The following is a 22,607-nucleotide window of genomic DNA, read 5'->3' as shown; positions in this document are numbered from 1 at the left end:
AGGTCATTCATCGCCATCCCTCCTCTCATAACTCGGTACATACCACTTAGTCGAGCATGTCGTCTCTTTTCTCTCAAGTCTTCTCAGCCGAAACATTGCAACATTTTCGCAACACTACTCGTTTTCGGGAATCACCCATAACACATCGAGCTGCCATTCTTTGGATTTTTTTCCAGTTCTCAAATCAAGTAATCCTGGTGAGGTTCCCATACAATGGAATCCTACTCTAGTTGGGTCTTACCAGAGACTTTTATGTCCTCTCCTTTACATCCTTACTACTACCCCTAAATACCCTCATAACCATGTGCAGAGATTTGTATTCCCTATTTACAACCCCGTTTAAGTGATTGCCCCAACGAAGATCTTTCCTTATATTAACACCCAGGTACTTAAAGTGATCCTCATAAGGAACTTTCATGCCATCAACGCAGTAATTAAAACTGAGAGGACTTTTCCTATTAGTGAAACCCACAACATCGTTTATCATTATACTGTAATGGTTATAGTGTCCGCCATGCCAACTTGCTACGGGCCCGCCTCGTCACCGTGTTCAGCCCACCCCCTTACTTCAGCCGCCCCAATCACGTGCAACACTTTAGTGCTAGGCCAGCCACTCTCGCCTGCGCCCGCGGTCCCGCAGCAGAGGACTACGGAAACGACTGGAAGATTAATCTGGAGTCTTCTATCTAGCGAGGTTCCTGGATACATCTAGCATCTGGACTGTTCTGGAAGGCTCAGAGCAGGTATATATGGAGAGGAGTAACTTGGAGTCAGTCAGTCAGTCAGTGAGAGTTAGACGGAGTTAGTGAGTGAGAGGGAGATTGAGTTCGCTGGAGCGCACTCATTGATGGCCTGGGAGAGTGCAGCCTGATGAATTATCTGCCTGTTGGAGCCGAGGACTCGTTCCTGTTCCCCTGACGTCGTGTGTGTGTGCGTGTCCCTTGTGGCTGACTGCTAGAGAAGAACCTTGGGTATTCTGGAGCGGTGAAGAAGGGAACACTGTGTGACGACGTGTGTAGACTGCGAATGGGGTTCGACGGATTGAGTGAACAGCGGATACTATCCCGACCTGCGAGACTGACGTGTAGGCTGTGGACCGTGACAGCGCTAGCGAGTGTGACTGAGTGGCTGAGTGAGTGTAGTATAAATGATCGGGGACTCTGTGTGTATGTGTCATTGTAGATGGGACATGAGAAATTGAGAGAGAGAGCGCGAATAGTGTGTGTAACCGTGTACTTGTGTAACTTGTAATCTCGGCTATCGTCTGTGTGTGTGTAAATCTGTAATTGTAATGGTAAGTTAATAAATCTTAGAAATAGGTTGCTACCAGGTTCTGTACGCATTTATTTACTTATTTACCCCGTCAACACGTTACAATACCATTGCTTGCTGTCCATCTCATAACATTGTCGAGGTCTATTTGCAGTTGCTCACGTGCCAAGACCATTGTTCACAGAGGCAGAAGAATTTACTACATTGATATTTAGGGAGTCACTTTGCGATTTCTTTGTCTGTACTTGTCTGTAATTGTGTGGCGCGCCCGTCGGATTTATGGCTTATTGTCAAGTAGTGTTCTTTAGTTGTGAAACGAAGAATGCAAGTACTTATTTTATTCTATCCAGAATGGATCCATAATGCATCTTGATATGTTCGACAGAGGAATAGGAAAGTAGGAAATGACAAACAACACTAAGGAGATGGCTGGGAATATGAACGTAACGCACAGCACAATAAAACGAAGACTTTCATGTTCTATTTGTTGAACGTAGATAAGGATAATGACCAATGATATGACTAGGCCATCATGACAATACGAACGGCTGGAGTGAGATGCTCAGATAATAGATGCGGGTTTTCCGAACCCAAGTTGGCAACTTCGAACCCGGCTCATTCTTGTGGTATTTGAAAGTGCTAAAACAGATTTATTAGGAAGTAAAAACTCCCGCAGAGCAAAATTTCCACTACCTCGGCGTCTTTGGAAATAGCACAAGTAGTTTGATGATACATAATACCAGAATAATAATAATAATAATAATAATAATAATAATAATAATAATAATAATAATAATAATAATAATAATAATGGTTGTTGTATTGTTTAATTTTGTAGCATTTCGGTTAAATTATGAAACAGTGGTTAAGTGTAAGAGAGGACCCAGTGCCACCAACAGACGATATCAATAAACGTTATGCACAATGTATAGACTACAGAAGCAAGGATAACTGAGTAATGCGCCCCACTAAGTAGTCATAAATGAGCGGTGACAGGGAAGAATCAATGTCATCTTTAGCTCTCGTCAAGAAAAGGAATGTAATGTCCCTATCCACATCTCCTCCAATCTCACACTTTCCCACAGCAAGGCTAGCGTTATACAGTTACTTTACACGTTCCGCTGTTTCAGAAGCATGCATTAATTTGTAAAGCAGAAATCTGAACCTGAAGTGCGAAGTATAAAAGACAGTACGTCCAGTTCATTGGGTCCAACGTCATGGTTCCGACGGATATTTCGTTCGCAAATTATTTGGTCCATCATTTTCTCCGTTTGTACATACCGTCCGTTAATATGAATTTTGTCTCTAAATGCATTGCAGTTATTCCTTTAAATTTCTTAGTAACTGTACAATTACAGTAGAGGCACTCTAATCCTACACATGTGGAACCAGGCCATGTCGGTGTTTAGGTATTTGTCGAATTAGTGGATGTTTAATTCAATTTATTGAAAAATCTTAAACGGTACTGTGTACTGCTACGAGTAGTCTACATATTAACAGAAAAACAATGTATTTATAAAAATATGCAATGAAATTTACACTGTTTTACTTTAAAAAAAGCTTTTACTCGTTGTCTCGGACTGGCGAAATATCAGACTACAGAGACTCTACTCTAGAGTAGGTTTCATTGATTTGAAGTTATGATAAAGGAATACAGTACATCACTTTCTTATTATAGATATTTGAATAATGGTCTTCACTCTGAATTAGTATCTTCATTTCCCGCATCACCCTCAGTATGTAATACTTATAAATCATTAAAAATGTATACGTCCACTAACACGTATATGAATATTAATCCGCGAGTGGTCCCTGTATGAGATTTTCTCTCACATTATTTTTTATTGTGATATTGCTTCACAGTGATGAAAGGGAGGTGACTGTTCCCTCTTCTAGCTGAGTTTATAACTGTCGTGAGTAGAGCGATTCACATTTGAAGGGTAAGCACCCCCTCCCCTAGTCAGAAGGAAGGTTCCCATGTGTCCGTGCGCGCTACGTGAGGGTTTCTCTCATCGCGCGACCAATGACGTTTGTGTTATTTTGAAGTGGAGCGGGAAACTTACTCCTGTTGTACGCGTTAGTATTTGTATTATGAGCACTAATTGTTTTTGAAAATGTTATTGTGTTCAGAAACCTTGCTTTGTACGTAAATATTACTAGATATAATGCATGTGTTAATTTCACTGACACGGGGGCTGGGTGTATGTATCGTCTTCATCATCATGTCATCCTCATAATGACGCGCAGGTCGCCTACGGGAGTCAAATCAAAAGACCTGCATCTGGCGAGCCGAACTTTTCCTCGGACACTCCTGGCGCTAAAAGCCATACGCCATTTCTCTCTCTCTCTCTCTCTCTCTCTCTCACAACCTATCATTTCATTTTTATCTAATATAAGGTAGAAATTGCGTTTCATTTCAGTAGTAAGTTTCAGCCTTACGCCCCACAAAACTGTGAAAAATGGCATATTTATTTTAATGTGAGAGAAAGTCTCACGGGCGACCACGGACGTTACATTTCGGCTAGCGACCACTCGCGGGTTAATATCATGTAAAACATGCTCGTGGACGTAAGGCAGTAGACGAAGTAGCACTGAAGAAACGTGGAAGCTACTTATGATTGGTACTAGGCAGTAACGCCAACGTCGCACGAAAAGATACATTCATTGTTGCGGCGGCATCCAACTATGAAGGTCGTTCAACATTTGACAAGTTTCTGTTAATTTATGTATTGTATTTTGCAGTAAGAAGCAACATCATCTCCATACAGGCAATGAGGGCCCTGGGAGCGTTGGAAGATAAAGACTTCCGCTATCCAGACCTTGACCATAGGAAGAGTAGAATGGTTATCTCTACATCTGGTCACCTTTGCCCCCAAGAATTAACCTTTACTCATTTTTTGTGTGTAGGCTGAGTGAATCTCAGGGCCATTGCACAGCCGGAAGTGGAGGTCCTCTGACAGGGAATCCAAGCCACCTCCTTCCGGGTGAACCGAGCACGCCCTTAACTCCTAAGGCAGGCAGGCCCTATATTTTGCAATGCTCGTAATAGAAATTTAGAACTTTACAAGGGTCAATTTGAGTTGTGTCAGCTTTGGCACACACAGCCATTTGCACACAAATATTATCAGCGATGTGCTGGTCGGAAACTCACAGCTACTGACGTAAGATGCCTCAAATAAAGTTTATTTCAATTCTATAAAAGTGTGTAACTCACTGCATTGCACGGAAATAAGACGAAGCTTAATAGCAGTTTTGTTTAACCAGGTTTCTAGTAGCCGCATTTTGAAGTCGACAATACCACATTATAGATATGGCATAGGCTTTTTGGGCTTATGCTGTGTCAAGAAAACAAGGTGAAATTCTTTAGGTTATGCAGAGGATTTTGCTCCGCCCCTTCAGAAGAAAATCTCGACTGTTTACGAGGAAGTCTTCTACAATAATGAAAGTTTGAATTTAGCCGTTAGTGATAGGAAGTGATTCGTTCATTTGTCACCAGATGGCTTACCGTACGCTGGCACAGCGTGAGCATTCCAAGTGGCAGCTGACTGCAGCATCTAGAGTCGGTCTGGGGGGGGGGGGGGGCGTGCATAACAGATGTACATACGTTCTGATAGTATGGGACTGACTCAAGCCTGGAATGATACATCCGGTGATGAGAAAGGTACGAATTTGGAAAACACCGAAACGAAATAACAATAATGAAAGGGCAGGAAAGAGAACTACCAACGTGAATCCTTAATGCCAGACAACCACGTAATACTTCATTGATAGCCAGTGTCCCTGTTCAAATTGTTAGGATTTCTACATATTTCCACAGCTTCCCGTATAATCCGAGACCTGTAGTATTTAGTGTGGGTAACAGCTAGAAAATCTTGGAACACGACATCATGACCCGACGATAGGGGGTGCTTAGCTATTGTTGATTGTCTGGCTGGTTGAGACGGAAATTTCGTTCATGTTCCTCGATACGAGTATCGATGGACCGGCATGTATACCTTGCCGCAATTACAGGGAATTTTGAACCCCTGAGGGTGTAATAGCGGGGACAATTTGTCCTTGGTTTTACCTAAACTGTGAGCAATTTTGGTGACGATGCCAAACACGGATTTAATATTGTGCTTGCGGAGGACCTTGGCAATTCGATCCATGGTATTGTGGACGTAAGGCAGGTAGGCAGTTCCCTTCACTTTTTCTTTCTGTGTGCTTTGCTTAGTCGTCCCTATTGGATGCAAGGCTCTATGAATCTGTACATTATGTCTTTCGATACAGTTATTTTTTCATCGTTTATGTGTGAGTTTGTTTATTTGTGTGTTTGTTAGTCGAGCCCTCAGTCCGAAGATGGTTGGATGCTCATTGAGAATAGAATCATCTGACTATCAAATGATGTCAAAACGTTGATATGAAAAATAAAAAGGTTGTTTCATGAAAATACATTCTTTCTATGCGCTATTCTGCGCTTATTATGGATGTTGTGGACTGATCATAGAACGTTTCTTCTAAATAGACATTAGGCCTACCTTATACGATCCTGGCGAGCAGGGCTTGGAGCATACGGACTCCACTCTATCTCCCGATCTCCTGCTGTACTGTACCTCCTCTCTCATGACCAGAGTCCCATTGTTCCAGTCTCCCACGTGGATGTAATCATAGGAACCGTTTGGTAGGATCTGGTAGTTCATGATGTTGTACCTGCAACATGAGACACTTTCACTTAGACGAACAATTACTATCTGAAAGCATTAACAATTTTAACAATAGTCCGCGCGGAACTGGAACGGGATTGATAGCTGCGTCAACACGTATTCTCCAACTGTAATGGGGCGGAGTGGGAAGGAAGCGTTAGTAGGTTGCCCTGACAACCCGGAATTCGACCAATCACACGCGACTAACCACCGTTAAGAAACTGATAGCACAGTAAACAGTGCTGGGGAAAGCTCTGTCTCGCCACACGTGTTGCGAAAACGGCAACAATGTCTTAAGGGGCCCATAGACGTGCAATATTATTGCGCAATATCGGGCTTTGTGCAATATAATTGATACTGAAGGGTTGTGCAATATGTTGTACGAAGTCAAAAAGTTTGATTGCCAGTATCCAGTAATCGGCAAATAGTGGATTCGAGCCCCATTGTCGGCAGCCCTGAAGATGGTTTTCCGTGGTTTCCCAATTTCACATCAGGCAAATGCCGGAGCTGTACCTTAATTAAGGCCACGGCCGCTTCCTTCCACTTCCTAGGCATTTCCTCTCCCATCGTCACTAGAAGACATGTCTGTGTCGGTGTGACGTAAAGCAAAATAGCAAACAAACAAAATAAATAAATAAATAAATAAATAAATAAATAAATAAATAAATAAATAAATAAATAAATAAATAAATAAATAAATAAATTGAAATGTATTGCGCAAATCGCAAGATACTGAGCCGTGTGTTGGCAATATTGTGCAATATCCCGTCCTCCCGCCAATTGATATCAACAAGTCAGGGAGTATGTGGCAGAAAATCAGGAGGAGAAAAAGCTTATTTTGGAGTTTCTCGAAGTGTGCCATGCCCTTCCGGCTCCATGAACCGTTAAAAGCAAAGATTACAGTAATCGCGTTAGAAAAAATGAACAGAACGAGATGCTTATTGAGAAATATCGCGAAAAATACCCGAACGCCAACAAGCAAGAAGTTATTTTAAAAAATCAGTTCTCTGCGTACAAACTTCTGGAAGGAGGTGAAGCGGCTTCGTGATGCAGAAAAAAGAGTGTTCATGAAACAAAATACCGGGATGGACGGACTATATATTGCCACGCATATTGTACGCCTATGACCGTTTTGCACAATATATTGCACAACCATCGATATTATCTACACACGATTCTATTTATTGCAAACCCAATTGTTGTTTAATAATACTAGCAGTTTCCCGCTGGCTCCGCCTGCAATGTACAAAGTATGGTGTTGTTCGTTACTATCCTCACGGATGTATTTGCAAAGTTTCGAGTTAATTAAATAAAGCACATGATCTGCTGTGGCAATGGAATGTAATATTATATCAACAAAGCACATGAAAATACATCACACAAAGAAATTGAATTAAAAGTTCCTTGGAACAACACTACGCGCCGAACTGTTAAAAGTCCTTCAAAGATCTTCGTCATGGAAACAAATGTACTCATACCTTTTCTTAGAATCTACCCATTTAAGTAGTTATTACCTCAGAAGAAAGCCCTCAATCCACTCAGTGTTTTTAGACCAAAACGAACTGCGTACCTCAATTAGAACGAAAGATATGATTGCTTCAAGGAGAAAAATGTTGAAGACATGAGACGTCGAATTGAATGTGCACTCATAACTTTCCTCAGAATCAACCAATTTGAATAGTTAAGAGCTGAAATGAAAGAGCTTGATACACTGAGTGTTCTTAGGCCGAACTCCGTACCTCAATTAGAACCAAAGACATGATTGCTTCAGAGAGACAAAAAATTGAAAAATCAGATAATTTGAGGAAAGCGGAAGTTACGTAATTTATAGGACCTGAAGACAAATCTGTGCATGACTACCTTTCAATTATACAAAAATGAAGGCCGGCCCCGTGGTGTAGGGGTAGCGTGCCTGCCTCTTACCCGGAGGCCCCAGGTTCGATTCCCGGCCAGGTCGGGGATTTTTATCTGGACCCGAGGGCTGGTTCGAGGTCCGCTCAGCCTACGTGATTAGAATTGAGGAGCTATCTGACGGTGAGGTGGCGGGCCCGGTCTAGAAAGCCAAGAATAACGGCCGGGAGGATTCGTCGTGTTGACCACACGACACCTCGTAATCTGTAGGCCTTCGGGCTGAGCAGCGGTCGCTTGGTAGGCCAAGGTCCTTCAAGGGCTGTAGTGCCATGGGGTTTGGTTTGGTTTTTATAAAAAAAATGAAGGAAATCGACCGGATAGAATGGCCGAACTGACTGACATTAGTTTTCAGTTTTTTTTAATATATAGATTGTACATCTGTCGGCAGCTAACAATATATTGTACAATCCATTTTGCGCAATAATATTGCACGTCTGTGGGCCCCTTTATACTTTCCCTCCCTTCTCTGCGCTGCCCTGCGCCCTTTTGTGACAACCGTCTTTTGTGTCTGAGCCACTCAGCCCGGCAGTGAAGGTTACTTTGTATTTGTGTCCGCGCGTGTAATTGTACTCTTTCTCATAAACAGTTTTTCTAAAGACGTATGCGTGTGTATAATAATAGCATAGCTATAGCTGTACAGTTAATTTTTAATTATTCTTTGACCGAGCGAGTTGGCCGTGTGGTTAGCGTTGCGCAGCTTTGAGCTTGCTTGCTGGGTTTGAGCCCCGCTGCCGGCAGCACTGAAGATGGTTTTCACGCCAGGCAAATGCTAGGACTGTATCAATTAAGGCCACGGCCGCTTCCTTCCCGTTCCTAGCTCTCTCCTATCCCATCGTCACCATAAGACCTATCTTGTTGGTGCGACGTAAAGCAAATTGTAAAAGAAGAAGAAGAAACCCTCTTCGATTCTCACTACTTCTTCCCGTCCTTTACTCAATTGTCTGGGGTAGGCGATTTGAATGGATTTAGCCTAGTTATACAACTGGATGCCTTTCCTGTCACCGACCTTATGTTGAGGGATGTATTCACCACTGCATGTTTCTGTGGTGGCTTGTTGAGTGATGTGCTGTATATATTTCAGGATATATATTAAGGCGAATACAAACATCCATCTCCGAGCCAGAAGAATTAACCAGATACGATTAAAATTTCCAGTCTGGTATGGAACCGAACCCGGCGTCCTCTGAACCGAAGCGCAGTACGCTGATTATTCAGTGAATTTTTTTTTGCAAGTTGCTTTACGTCACACCAACACAGACAGGTCTTATGGCGACGATGGGACAGGAAAGGGCTAAGAGTGGCAAGGAAGAGGGCGTGGCCTTAATTAAGTACAGCCCCACCATTTGCCTGGTGTGAAAATGGGAAACCACGGAACAAGATCTTCAGGGCTGCCGACAGCGGGGTTCGAACCCACTATCTCCCGAATACTGGATACTGGCCGCAATTAAGCGACTGCAGCTATCGAGCTGGGTGATTACTCAGTCAAAGCGCCCGACAGCTTCCATCCTGACATGAAGGAACTTAATGTCACTACGTTATGATTACTCTATTGTTTCTTTTTTTTAAAGAAGAAACTTCGATTATATTTTTGCTTCCTTATTTTATATTCAATCTCGTGAAAATGTATCCTGACAATAAGTGATTGGAATTATTATTGTTTCATTTGAAAGACCTCGCAAAAACATCAAGTTAATCATCAGAAATATTTTAATACAGCAATTGGTGAGGTGAATACAATGTATATACCTAGTATAAACTAGTGCCTAGACTTAGTATCAACTTTGATGTGGATTAACAGAAGCTAAGCCTAGACAGTTGTTTCTTACATAATTCGTAAAATAAGTACGAACTTCTATGGTAGTTATATCATAATGTTTAGTTTGATCTTAGTTTTCTCTAGAAAACAAATTAAGGCCTTTATATTGTTTCACTGAAATTGTATTGCCGGCAGTGTAATCGTGCTCGTGATTGGACAGTGGTTCACATCGCAAAGAAGGCCCCACTTTCGTAGTCACTTCTTGCTGAGTGTCACCTGATGTTGCTGCAACATGTTTTAAGTAATTCTTGTTTGGAATGATCGCTGTTTAAGACTCTGCGAACAACAAGAAATGAAAAAGTTTACTATTTGCTAATAGATATTTACAATACACATGCCATCTACTGGAGGAGGAGAAGGTGGTAAGAAATGTGTAAACAAACAATTGTTTGTAAACTTAATCTTGCAATACGCTGTTATCTTCGAAAAGTCAAGAGTACCTAAGGTGCACAGGAACATTCCCATGCAGCCGGTGTAGAAATTAGTTGCTCAGCTGAATAAACAACGTACAAAGTCAAATTAAAAAAGAAAACCACTATGACGCAAACAGGAAATATACCAATTAAACTAAAGGACTGGAACAAGGACTTTTATTATTGCTTGTCTAGGAAGAGAATCATGTCTTCAGCAAAGTACCAGGAAGTTCTTCAATAGGTGGGGAAAAAATGATGCGGCAATCCAATTAATCAGTCTTGACAGTCAATTAAAACGGGCATATAACTTATAACAATTTATCAGGAATGATACAACCGTGTCAACATGTACAGCCAGAGGTACAATTTCATATGTTAGATCTGGCGTAAAAAGTATTTTTTTAAAATTCATATGGTATGAACCTGCATGTAATTGGAATGGCGGTAGTGTAGAATGTTGTGTGTGAGAAAAGGAAGATTAAGGATGTCACAAACACCCAGTCCGCAGGCCAGGGATATTAATCATTACAATTAAAAACCCAACACGCGGCCAGGAATTGAATCCGGGGCCGTCGGGTGACAGGCGGACGCGTTGCCTCGTACACCGCGGGGCCGGACCGTAAAATAAGTTTATGACAACATAAAATAGAGGAAATCAGAGACCTGTCACTGCCTCTATTGCAAAGGCTTGTATGACTGAAATGAAGATCAACAAACTCAAAAAGAGTAAAAAAATAACTTGAGAAGATGAATAAAACGACAATAGGCATCTCATCTCAAACAAACGAGGATCGATATCAGAATTTGTTGGTCAAATTATCATTGTATTGTTCGCATTATATACAGTCGTTACAATAAACAATTAAATACATCTGTATAACCTTTATCCCTCTCCTTCTAACAAAGAAAAAGAAGAAGAAGAAAGAGCTCGGCGCAATGTACACGAAGGTCCTACCGTCACGTCATACAGCGGCACAATTCCTACTTATACGCCGTCGTGAGGTCACAGGCAACTTTCTGTTCGTCATAAAATTAAAATGGTGCCTTCTTCCATTTTGTTTTTAATTTTTAATATCTTTCTTTTCTCAGAACAGGATTTAGATTTTTCACAGGCCTACATTTTTTATGTTCTACATCGTACATTTTTCATGGAAAGTTTTACAAATAAATTTGATTTTAAATTAGGCCTAAGAAAGAGCTAAATATATATATTATACAACTACCTAAAATTCCTCTTATTCTGGTACTTCTGCTCACCGCGAACTTTGGTCGGGTTTTTCTCGTGCTGTCCGCCAACAGGTTCTTCGAAATCGTCATTCTCATCCTCTGCTGCTTCTCCGTACTTCAAGTTACACAGAACTCCGACGAGTCGCTCCCTGCTATGAACTGAGTTAAAATGGCGTTAAAAAGCATTTCTTGACAACTCAAATGAAGTGATAAACCACAGAGATATTCCGCCAATTAAGCAGGTATTACCATCATATTCGTAATTGGGCTACGCCTCCACATCTTTGCATTGTGCCCACTATCAGGCTACTGAATATGTTGTTGTTTGAGTCATCAGTCCATAGACTGTTTGATGCAGCCCTCCATGCCACCCTATCCTGTGCTAACATTTTCATTTCTACGTAACTATTGCATCCTACATCTGCTCTAATCTGTTTGTCATATTCATACCTTGGTCTACCCCTACCGTTCTTGCCACCTACACTTCCTTCAAAAACCAACTGAACAAGTCCTGGGTGTCTTAAGATGTGTCCTATCATTCTATCTCTTCTTCTCGTCAAATTTAGCCAAATCGATCTCCTCTCACCAATTCGATTCAGTATCTCTTCATTCGTGATTCGATCTATCCATCTCACCTTCAGCATTCTTCTATAACACCACATTTCAAAAGCTTCTATTCTCTTTCTTTCTGAGCTAGTTATCGTCCATGTTTCACTTCCATACAATGCCACGCTCCACACAAAAGTCTTCAAAACATCTTTCTAATTCCGATATCAATGTTTGAAGTGAGCAAATTTCTTTTCTTAAGAAAGCTCTTCCTTGCTTGTGCTAGTCTGCATTTTATGTCCTCCTTACTTCTGCCATCGTTGGTTATTTTACTACCCAAGTAACAATATTCATCTACTTCCTTTAAGACTTCGTTTCCTAATCTAATATTTCCTATATCACCTGCCTTCGTTCGACTGCACTCCATTACTTTTGTTTTGGACTTATTTATTTTCATCTTGTACTCCTTACCTAAGACTTCATCCATACCATTCAGCAACTTCTCGAGATCTTCTGCAGTCTCAGATAAAATAACAATATCATCGGCAAATCTCAAGGTTTTGATTTCCTCTCCTTGGACTGTGATTCCCTTTCCAAATTTCTCTTTGATTTCCTTTACTGCCTGTTCTATGTAAACAGTGAAAAGGAGAGGGGACAAACTGCAGCCTTGCCTCACTCCTTTCTGGATTGCTGCTTCTTTTTCAAAGCCCTCGATTCTTATCACTGCAGACTGATTTTTATACAGGTTGTAGATAATTCTTCGTTCTCGGTATCTGATCCCTATCATCTTCAGAATCATAAATAGCCTGGTCCAATCAACATTATCGAATGCCTTTTCTAGATCTACGAATGCCATGTACGTGGGCTTGTCCTTCTTGATTCGATCCTCTAAGATCAGACGTAAAGTCAGGATTGCTTCACGTGTTCCTACATTTCTTCTGAAGCCAAATGTCCTTGTATATATCTCGTCGGCATTGACAGTGACTAGCATATTGATACTGGCATAGGCTTTCCGGTTTATGAACTCATCGCCTTGCACAAATGGCTTCGTAATTTCTGTGTGTGTGCATTCCAACGCGCTTATGACAGTTAGATGAAAACCAGTTTACAATTGTAATTTCGCTTTATTCATTTTTCTTTCAGTAGGAAATTTGATCCAATTGTGAGATTTGTTAAGAAACCGATACATAAAAAATTAACAGTTTTACATACTGTTGTCCGATTAAAACCCAGAGTCCTCTGCTACTCCACCCTTGAAGCCTGGATCACCCATACAACGAAGAAGTATCTCCATCCGCTTTCTGGCAACCAGGGCTGCTCCTTGCGTTTCATCATTTGCTGCCAAAACATCCTGTGTCAAAAATCTACATTTTCACTATCAACACGGAAATTCCTCTACAGTTTCTTAATTCTTTCTGAACTATGCACTTAAGTTATGCTTGTAAATTCCTCGTCCGCATTGACAGTGGCCTTCACACTGATACTGGCATCGTCTTCTATATGTCTATTCGTGGGCATTCCAACGCGCCGATACAGGCAGATGAAAACCAGTTTACAATTGCATTTGGCATGTATGAATATCGCCATGATGCTACTTCACAAGCAATGACAAAAAGCTAACGTGCTCTATCAGAGTCTTAAAGAATGTTAACCTACAGCTAGACAAATGAAGTAAAACCTACTCTTTATTCACAACAAAATTAAGATGCATCTAGCCCGTTAGGAAAGTTCACAAGCTACATCTAATTCTTCATATTTGGAAAGCGATCGCATCTTGCTACCAGACGGAAATGGAGTCTTTTTGAAAACCATCCAGTTTGGATATATCACTTTGTAGTACTTTTATTCACATAAATCAAAGCTACAACTTGAAAATAATTATGTCTTAGCAACAACTTGTGTTTATTATGAAACTCTGCCAGGGGAGGAGGAAACCTGATCAACTCAATGGCTTAACGGCTAGCTTTCCATGCGCACGGCCAAGCTTCGAATCCTAGTGGATTCCGAGCAAGGAAATTTTCATATGAAAAGAGTATGTGATATCAAGAAGGGTATCCAGTCCTAAACCCCCCAGCCAAGTCCCAGAATGCTCAGACTTCGAGTGCGGACTTTCACACCCCAAGTTGGCGGGTTCGATCCCGGTTCAGTCAGGTGGTGTTTGAAGTTCTTATGTCGGTACATTTGCTGGCACGTAAAAGAACTCCAGTGAGTCACAATTCTGACATTTCGGAGATTCCACAAATCGTAAAAGCAGTTATTCGGACGAAAAAAGCATTATTATTATTATTATTATTATTATTATTATTATTATTATTATTATTAATTCGTGAAATGAGCCAGGTGGCTTTAGTGAACCCATAAATATCTGGGATAAGCTGAAGAAATTGTTGTTCTACTATGAAACTCTATTACATAACGATGTACTTCGTTTTGTCTGAAAAGATATAAAATATGACTTAGCTTCCAAAATTTATTCTTCCCAGTATTATTTCTGTAGCGAAGTACTGGAAATAATTTATTCTATGTAACAAATGAAAAAAATTCCTTCAGTATGCACACGAGACCGCCGGTTATTTCAATCCACCCGCAAACACCGCATGGTAAACACTGTATTTACCCGACAACTAACAAAATATCCGCTTTCTACTATATCCTTGTATACGGATTTCCGTTTATTTACTGCTAACTGAAAGACTAATTACAAATATAGTGTGCAGCTTTGTATCTCGAAAAATAGAATGATCACTCTAACCACCTCTCAACTGTTCGATGTCGTCATTCCTCCAACCCAGTTACATAAAAAAAGTATATTCCTGCATAAGTTAGAGTGCCCCGTGTCTGACATGCTTTTCCACTGTTGATCCCACCTCTGAAGCAGCACGGAATGTATAGTTCTGATACAGATGGCTATGATCTTAGCGGTTCAAAGTGATGAATTCTACAGACTCGTTACAAGTTTCGACGATGAAGTATCATTATATCGTTATCGTGGTATCGTTATACCACATTGAGTGAGTCTCTCATCTGATTATGTTTGAAGCACGCATCCATTTTATCTTAAAGTATATCATATTAATGTAATTTTAGTCGTATTTTGCAATTTTCAGTACAATAATTTTAAGCCAATGTTATTTCTATGCAGCTCAAGATGTCCTAATAGGGCCGAAACATGTACTGTTATTTTAATCTGATGTTTGTGCAATTTTGGATTGTGAATACATTTGAATGTATTGACTAGGTGGAACAATTATACTAGATTTTTCAACTTTTATAACATAACAAGCAAATGTACCCGTGCTTCGCTACGGTAATCTACGTTGTGTAAGGATTTCTACGTAAATTACTCTACGCGAAGTGAGTGGTAATGTATGTCTCTTAGCGCTATCCGAGAAACAAAATAGGGAGGACCCTGTACGTTGTTTCCGATGTAAGGCACCCGTTGGGGAGTTTTGATGATAACAGCTGGCCACATTTCCTACTGCCATTCACAATCGAGTTCGGGAGTTTCTACTATAACGACAGGCTCACTTGCCAAATGACATTCACAATAGAGATGAGGGGTTTTCATTACAAAGACACGCCTCCTTTCCAAATGACAGTCACAATCGAGTTGGAGAGATTTGATTATCAAGAAATGTAGCTCTACCTAACGTATAAAGATCGAGATACGACAAAACGTCATAGGAACAAGAATATAGATCTCTCCAAATTGAACGGCGACTGTACTGCCTGTTTTGTGTTACTATTTACCGTTTAGCCACCAATTAACCTGAAACGAAAGTATGTACAGTTATTAAAATTGCCCCCTTAGTTTGATAATTTTCGGGACCAACAAGTTACACATTCGGACAGTTTGGAATTTTATCTCAAAGGAAGGAATGTCCATGTTTCGGGACCGGTACCCCATCATGATAAGATCATGATACAACACGCTAGTGGGTTTACAACCAATATTTAGGTAAGAACGTGTTTCCGCCTTTTGTTGCGTAAATTACTGGAACATCCTGATCATTGATAGCAGTGGTAGTGGACCATAACTCCGAAGATATAGGGTTTACGATCAATGTGGATAGGACCATTACCTTTGTTTGTTGCGTGCTGCCTCCTCTATAAATATCGGAACCATCTTCAAGGACACCCTGTCTGGTATTTTAGTCTCATGTTTACCCCTCCATTATCCTGCAAAGTTTGTACAGTTTTACGAATCAGCTTGTATATTCCAACCCACTGTATTTAATATATCCCCAGAAATATCACCAATTTTAGATCCTTTTTTAGCGTTCAACATTTGTATTATTTGGTAAATATCTTTACTATCGTAGGTAAGATATAATTTTGTGTCGCTATTTCTAGCCTGATGTAGTCCTTGTAAGGCAGACCTTCCGACGTGGGTGGGCGGCATTGCCGTGCATAGGATACTGGATGTTATTATAATGGAGGATAGTGTTGTGTGTGGTGTGTGAGTTGGAGGGATGATGGAGAAAATACAAAACACCCAGTTCCCGAGCCAGGGGAAGTAACCATTTAATGTTACCACCTCCGACCTGGCCGGGAATTGAACCTGTAGCCCTCTGAACCGAACAGCACTACGTTGACCATTCTGTCAAAGAGCCGGACATTATCTTAAGTACATTTCAGTAGGTACTCTCCTCTAGCTGGACATTATCCTTATTTCAACTACCTTGACATACTGCTGACTTAAATTAGTGTATTTATACTGCCAGCCCACTCGCCTGAGAGGATTATTATTATTATTATTAGCGTATTCTCCCAATAATGGAAGATGTTAAGCAAACAACTCAATCAAGCTTTCTTTGGGTTCTTCTTGTTCTTCCAATAGGCTTTCATTCTCTCTGGGAAGGCTTGTTTACGTTCTTCCGACCATTTCGGTCTGCACTGTTTTTGCTTTGGTTGCTCTGATGTAACTTCCCACTTGTTGACTTTGTGTCTGAAGGTGTCTCTTTCTAAAATGTCTGTTGCACATATGTTTGCGTTTTTGAGGTCCTTTCGAAGTTCGTCCAGCCAAGGTGTTGAATTCTTAAGTGAGCCAACATAATTTAATATTCTTTTTGACAGTCGATTTTCTGGTAATCTTGTGAGGTGTCCAAAGAATTTAATTCGTCTTTTCTTAATGTCAGTTTCAATGTTTGAAACTTTTTCTGTTGTTTTGATTGATTGAAGCCTGTAACCATCTTGGGTATATCTTGCTCCTAGGATTTTCCTGATGATCTTCCTCTCTTGCTTTTTTATTTCTTCTAATTCTTGTTTAATGTTAAGTGACAATGTTTCACTTGCTTGAAGGACTGTTGGTTTTATGACTGTGTTGTAATGCCGAATTTTTGTCTGTCTTGACATGCATTTTTTGTTGTAGATGTCTTGAACTAACCCTAATGCCTTCTTGACTTTTTGGAGACGGGTTTGCTGTGATATCTTCTCAAGGCCTGTCGGTTCGATGAATTCTTCGATGAATTCTCCGAGGTATTTAAAGTATGAGACCCGGTCGATTTTACCGTATTTTGTTCTCAGGCTCGTGATATCTGTCTTTGAACAGAAGAATTTAGTTTTCTCAAATGAAATCTGTAGTCCCACTTTTTCTGCAGATTCCTGAAGTATCTCAAGCTGCTTGATGGCAGTCTCCTCATCCTCTGTTAAAATCGCCAGATCGTCCGCAAATGCAAGGTATGGTACGTAGAGGTTGTTTTTGGGAAAGCCCAATCGGATCGGTTTCCAAAATTCAAGTTTCTTGAGTTCCTTCTCCCATTCTTCCATAACCTTGTCTAGGACGACATTGAACAGAATAGGACAGAGTCCATCACCTTGTCTCACACCTGTTTGAATGTCGAAGGGTTCTGAAATTTCTCCCATAAATTTCACTTTAGATTTTGTGCCCGTTAGTGTTTGTCTTATGAGTTCTAGGGTTTTGGGATCTAGTCCTCTCTCTTCTAGAATTTGGAATAGTGAGGGTCTGTCTATCGAATCATATGCCTTTTTGAAATCTACAAATGTGCATACCGTAGGCTTTTGTCTGAGGGCTCGTAGTTTAAGTATGGTTTTGAGGTTGAAAATTTTGTTCTGGGCATGACCTGTTTGGTCTGAATCCTGCTTGAAATTCCGATAATTTGGGTTCTAATTGTTGTTGTGTTCTATGCAAGAGACAGGCTGATAGTATTTTGTATGTGACTGATACAAGTGAGATTCCTCTGTAATTGTTTACGTCTAACTTGCTGCCTTTTTTATGTAGTGGATGGATTAGAGCAATCTTCCAGTCATCCGGGAGCTTTTCGGTTTGCCAAATGTTTTGGATTATTTGTGTAATTTCTCTGAGTGAATTTGGGCCTAAATTTTTCAGAAGTTCAGCTACAATTCCGTCTTCCCCTGATGCTTTGTTGTCTTTAAGTTTCTTGATATGTGAATAAATTTCTTCTTGAGTTGGTGGTGACGAATTTTCTGGTATGATTTCTGGCTGTAGTTTCGGGAATCTATTTTTGGGTTCTGGACAATTTAAAAGCTGTGAAAAATATGTAGCTAATTCTTGGCAGTTTTCCTTATTTGTTAAGGCTAGTTTACCATCGTGCTTCCGAAAGCAAAGGTTCTGTGGGGAATATCCTTTAATTTGGTTCGCAAAGGTCTTGTAGAAATCGTGTGTGTTGTAATTTTTGAAGTTGTCTTCAATTGACTTCAGTTGGACATTGACGTATTTCCGTTTATTTTGTCTTAAAATGTTGGATACATGCTTGCGAACTTCGAAGAATTTCTTCTGTGTTTCTTCTGATTTGTTACAATTGTAGTTTTGAAATGCCTTTTTCCTTTCTTCTAGTGCGGTCTCACATTCTTGATTCCACCAAGGATGTTTTGGTTTCTTGCGAAGAGGGATTAGGTCCTTCGCCGTTTCGATGATTTTAGTCTGGAAATTCTCCCAGCTCTCTGCAGATCGTTTTTCCCATTATTCTGAAATTTTGGAGTCCTTGATTTTGTGCAGATCAAATTTTGGAATCACCGATGTTTTCCTGTTGAATTTCCCTTTGGGTGTGAATTTAATTTTGATTCTGCTTAAATAATGATCCGAATCGATGTTAGCACCTCTGCGCACTTGCACATCATGAATTTCCTTTTGGTAATCATATGATATTGCCACATGATCAATCTGAAATTCTCCTAAATGAGGGATGGGTGATCGCCAAGTTTTTTGCTTTTTGGGATTCTTCCGGAGTGATGTTGACATAATTTTGAGGTTATTTTGTTGGCATAACTCAATGAGGCGTGTGCCATTTTTATTGGCGAATCTGTGGGCTGGATAGTCTCCCACTGTCCTCCTGTATTTGTATTCCCTGCCAAGCTGTGCATTGAAATCACCTAGTAGAATTTTCACATCATTTTTAGGGATTTTGGCCATTTCTGTTTCAAGTTCTTCCCAGAATTTTTCTGTTTTTTCAGGCTCCTTTTTATTGTCTCCATTTGTTGGTGCATGCACATTAATAAAGGTGTATTTTTTGTTTGTATGCCTGATTCTTAAGGTCATAAGCCTATTGTTGATGGGTTTCACCTCTATTACTGAATCCAAAACTTTTTTGTCTACACAGAAGGCCATTCCTAACAATGCTGCTCCTTTACCAATTTTCTTGTTTGTTCCACTTTTGAAGATCCTATAATTATTGTAATCCATCGTTTCTGAATCGGTGAAGCGTGTTTCTTGTAGGGCCAGAATTTGGATTTTCTGCTTTGTAAGTTCTGTTGTGAGATTGTGCAGTTTTCCTGTTTGAATCAGTGTCTGAATGTTGAATGTGCCAATGAAAGTGTGAGTCTTTCGTGGAAGTTTATCAGAGCACTCCGACTTGCTCTCTCGTATTCGCCCCAGCTCCCCAAAATCCGAATGCTTGGTTGCCACTTTAGAGTGGGTGGATTGTCCACCTGGGGTAATTTTATCTTTACTTGTACGAGTCATGTCTGCTTGTAAGCAATCTTCTAGCTTTCGCTAGTGTTGTAGAACCAGGGATTGTTAGTTCCTGGAGCATATTTACAGCCGCACCTCTGGTGATCAGACGCTGACCACTTGCCGCTTGCTACAAGTCAGACGCGAAGTGGATTTGATTCGGTTCTTCCGCCCTCTCTGCCATTGGGATATGTCCTCTTCTGCCGTCGAGGCCGTTGACCATTTCTCTGTTTACCTCAGTTGATCCGCGGGTGCTTATTTGGCTAAGCCTTATTCACACCTGTCCTGCATATCTACAGGAGCTTCCCCTATCAGCCATATGGGACGCGCCGTGTCGGGGTTGAGGGACCCCACGGATTATTATTATTATTATTATTATTATCATTAACAAAGACATCGCAATTGGGAAATATCCCGGTACTAATGACCACTTACAATAGTGTGATAATACAGTAAAGTTAAAACATATAACCCAACAACAACAACAACAACTACTACTACTACCACCAATATTACAACGACAAGAGTACAACAATCAATACTATGGAAAGAAAATATTACAAAAATACTAGTAAACTTAGTTTAAGATTATAAATCCAGCATTATCGTATACAGATGCACACGCAACTTACGTATTTTCAGTGCTCTACATTACGGTTTACTATACTGTAGATTGAGCTCACTATCAGCTTAACATTACAATACCGTCTTCTACAAATTCACACGTACCTGAAGTATTTCAGAATTGAACTACTACTACTACTACTACTACTACTACTACTACTACTACTACTACTACTACTACTACTACTACTACTACTACTACTACTACTACTACTACTACTACTACTACTACTACTACTACTACTACTACTACTACTACTACTACTACTACTACTACTACTACTACTACTACTACTACTACTACTACTACTACTACTACTACTACTACTACTACTACTACTACTACTACTACTACTACTACTACTACTACTACTACTACTACTACTACTACTACTACTACTACTACTACTACTACTACTACTACTACTACTACTACTACTACTACTACTACTACTACTACTACTACTACTACTACTACTACTACTACTACTACTACTACTACTACTACTACTACTACTACTACTACTACTACTACTACTACTACTACTACTACTACTACTACTACTACTACTACTACTACTACTACTACTACTACTACTACTACTACTACTACTACTACTACTACACTGGTTCAGATTATGTTAGAGAGCCCGTTTGCCTGGAACACAGTAAAGGCAATGGCGACAAGCATTATGGGGATGAAGGAGAAAGAAGAGAAAGTAAGAACTTAATAACATACATCACTCCATTCTGATGTCATGCCGACAAGCAGTTCCAGTATGGTCTGAGTGAAGAGGGCAGGGGTTTTTAGTTGGTGGAAATCCAACTCCCACACAGAGTGGTGTCTTTAAAAGATTTTCCCCTGCCATAACAAAAAAACTACTACTACTACTACATAAAAACAAGAGTACGACAAGCAATTCCATGGAAAGCTAGGGGGCTTTACGTCGCACCGACACAGACAGGTCTTATGGCGACGATGGGATAGGATAGGCCTAGAAGTTGGAAGGAATCGGCCGTGGTCTTAATTAAGGTACAGCCCCAGAATTTGCCTGGTGTGAAAATGGGAAACCACGGAAAACTATCTTCAGGGCTGCCGACAGTGGGATTCGAACCCCCTATCTCCCGGATGCAAGCTCACAGCCGCGCGCCTCTACGCGCACGGCCAACTCGCCCGGTAATTCCATGGAAATAAAATATTACAAGAATTACTACTAGTTTTTTTACATTCTAAATCCAGTACCACCATATTCAAATTCACACACCACATAAGTATTTCCAGTACCGGGCGAGTTGGCCGTGCGGTTAGAGTGGCGCAGCTGTGAGCTTGCATCCGGGAGATAGTTGGTTTGAATCCCACTGTTGGCAGCCCTGGAAATGGTTTTCCATGGTTTCTCATTTTCACACCAGGCAAATGGTGGGGCTGTACCTTAATTAAGGCCACGGCCGCTTGCTTCCCACTCCTAGACCTTCCCTATCCCACCGTCGCCATAAGACCTATCTGTGTCGGTGCGACGTAAAACAAATAGAAACAAAGTATTTCCAGTGCTCAACACAAAGGCTTACAGTACCATAGGTTGAGCTTAGTACTAGGTTAACATTATAACACCGTCTTATACAAATTCACACGTACCTTAAGTATTTCAAAATTTTATACTATGACTTACTAGAAGGACAACAACACTACAACTACAGTTACAACAAGACTACAACAGGCAATTCCATGGAGAGAAAATATTACGAGAAATACTACTAGTTTAACATCCTAAATCCAGCAAGAATTGGTGCATAGTGACTCAGGTGATGAAGATTCTAACTTCTTATTTTTCTACCTCTTTTCCCCACATGTGTGGGGTCGCACATGTGAATTTGGTCCTGTTTTACGGCCGGATGCCCTTTCTGACGCTAACCCTATATGGAGGGATATAATCACTATTGCGTGTTTTTGGGATGGTTGGTAGTGTAATGTGTTGTCTGAATATGAAGAGGAAAGTGTTGGGATAAACAAAAACACCCAGGCCCCGGGCCAGAAGAATTAATCAGAGGCGGTTAAAATAGCCGACCCTGCCGGGACTCTCTGAACCGAAGGCTGGCCATTCAGCCAATGAGTCGGACGATGAATATTCTAACAATACCAGTGAATTTGAATACTGTGTGACAAGCTTTAGTATTAAATAACTTATTTA

The 22,607-nt window shown here is 40.5% G+C and overlaps 1 protein-coding gene across 1 annotated transcript in view; it reads right to left on the bottom strand.

Moving 5' to 3' along the window:
* The window catches only part of LOC136857449 (metabotropic glutamate receptor 1-like), a 445,598-nt gene that overhangs the window by 88,087 nt on the left and 334,904 nt on the right, over positions 1 to 22,607 (bottom strand). Inside the window, exon 7 of the mRNA XM_068225058.1 lies at positions 5,790 to 5,961. Coding sequence (XP_068081159.1) covers positions 5,790 to 5,961 — 172 coding nt within the window. The remainder of the gene's footprint in view (positions 1 to 5,789; positions 5,962 to 22,607) is intronic.

This window comes from Anabrus simplex, chromosome 1 (assembly GCF_040414725.1).
Source record: "Anabrus simplex isolate iqAnaSimp1 chromosome 1, ASM4041472v1, whole genome shotgun sequence".
Lineage (NCBI taxonomy): Eukaryota > Metazoa > Arthropoda > Insecta > Orthoptera > Tettigoniidae > Anabrus > Anabrus simplex.
Note: the sequence above shows the minus strand (reverse complement) of the source record. Positions and strands in the feature narration are given on the sequence as shown.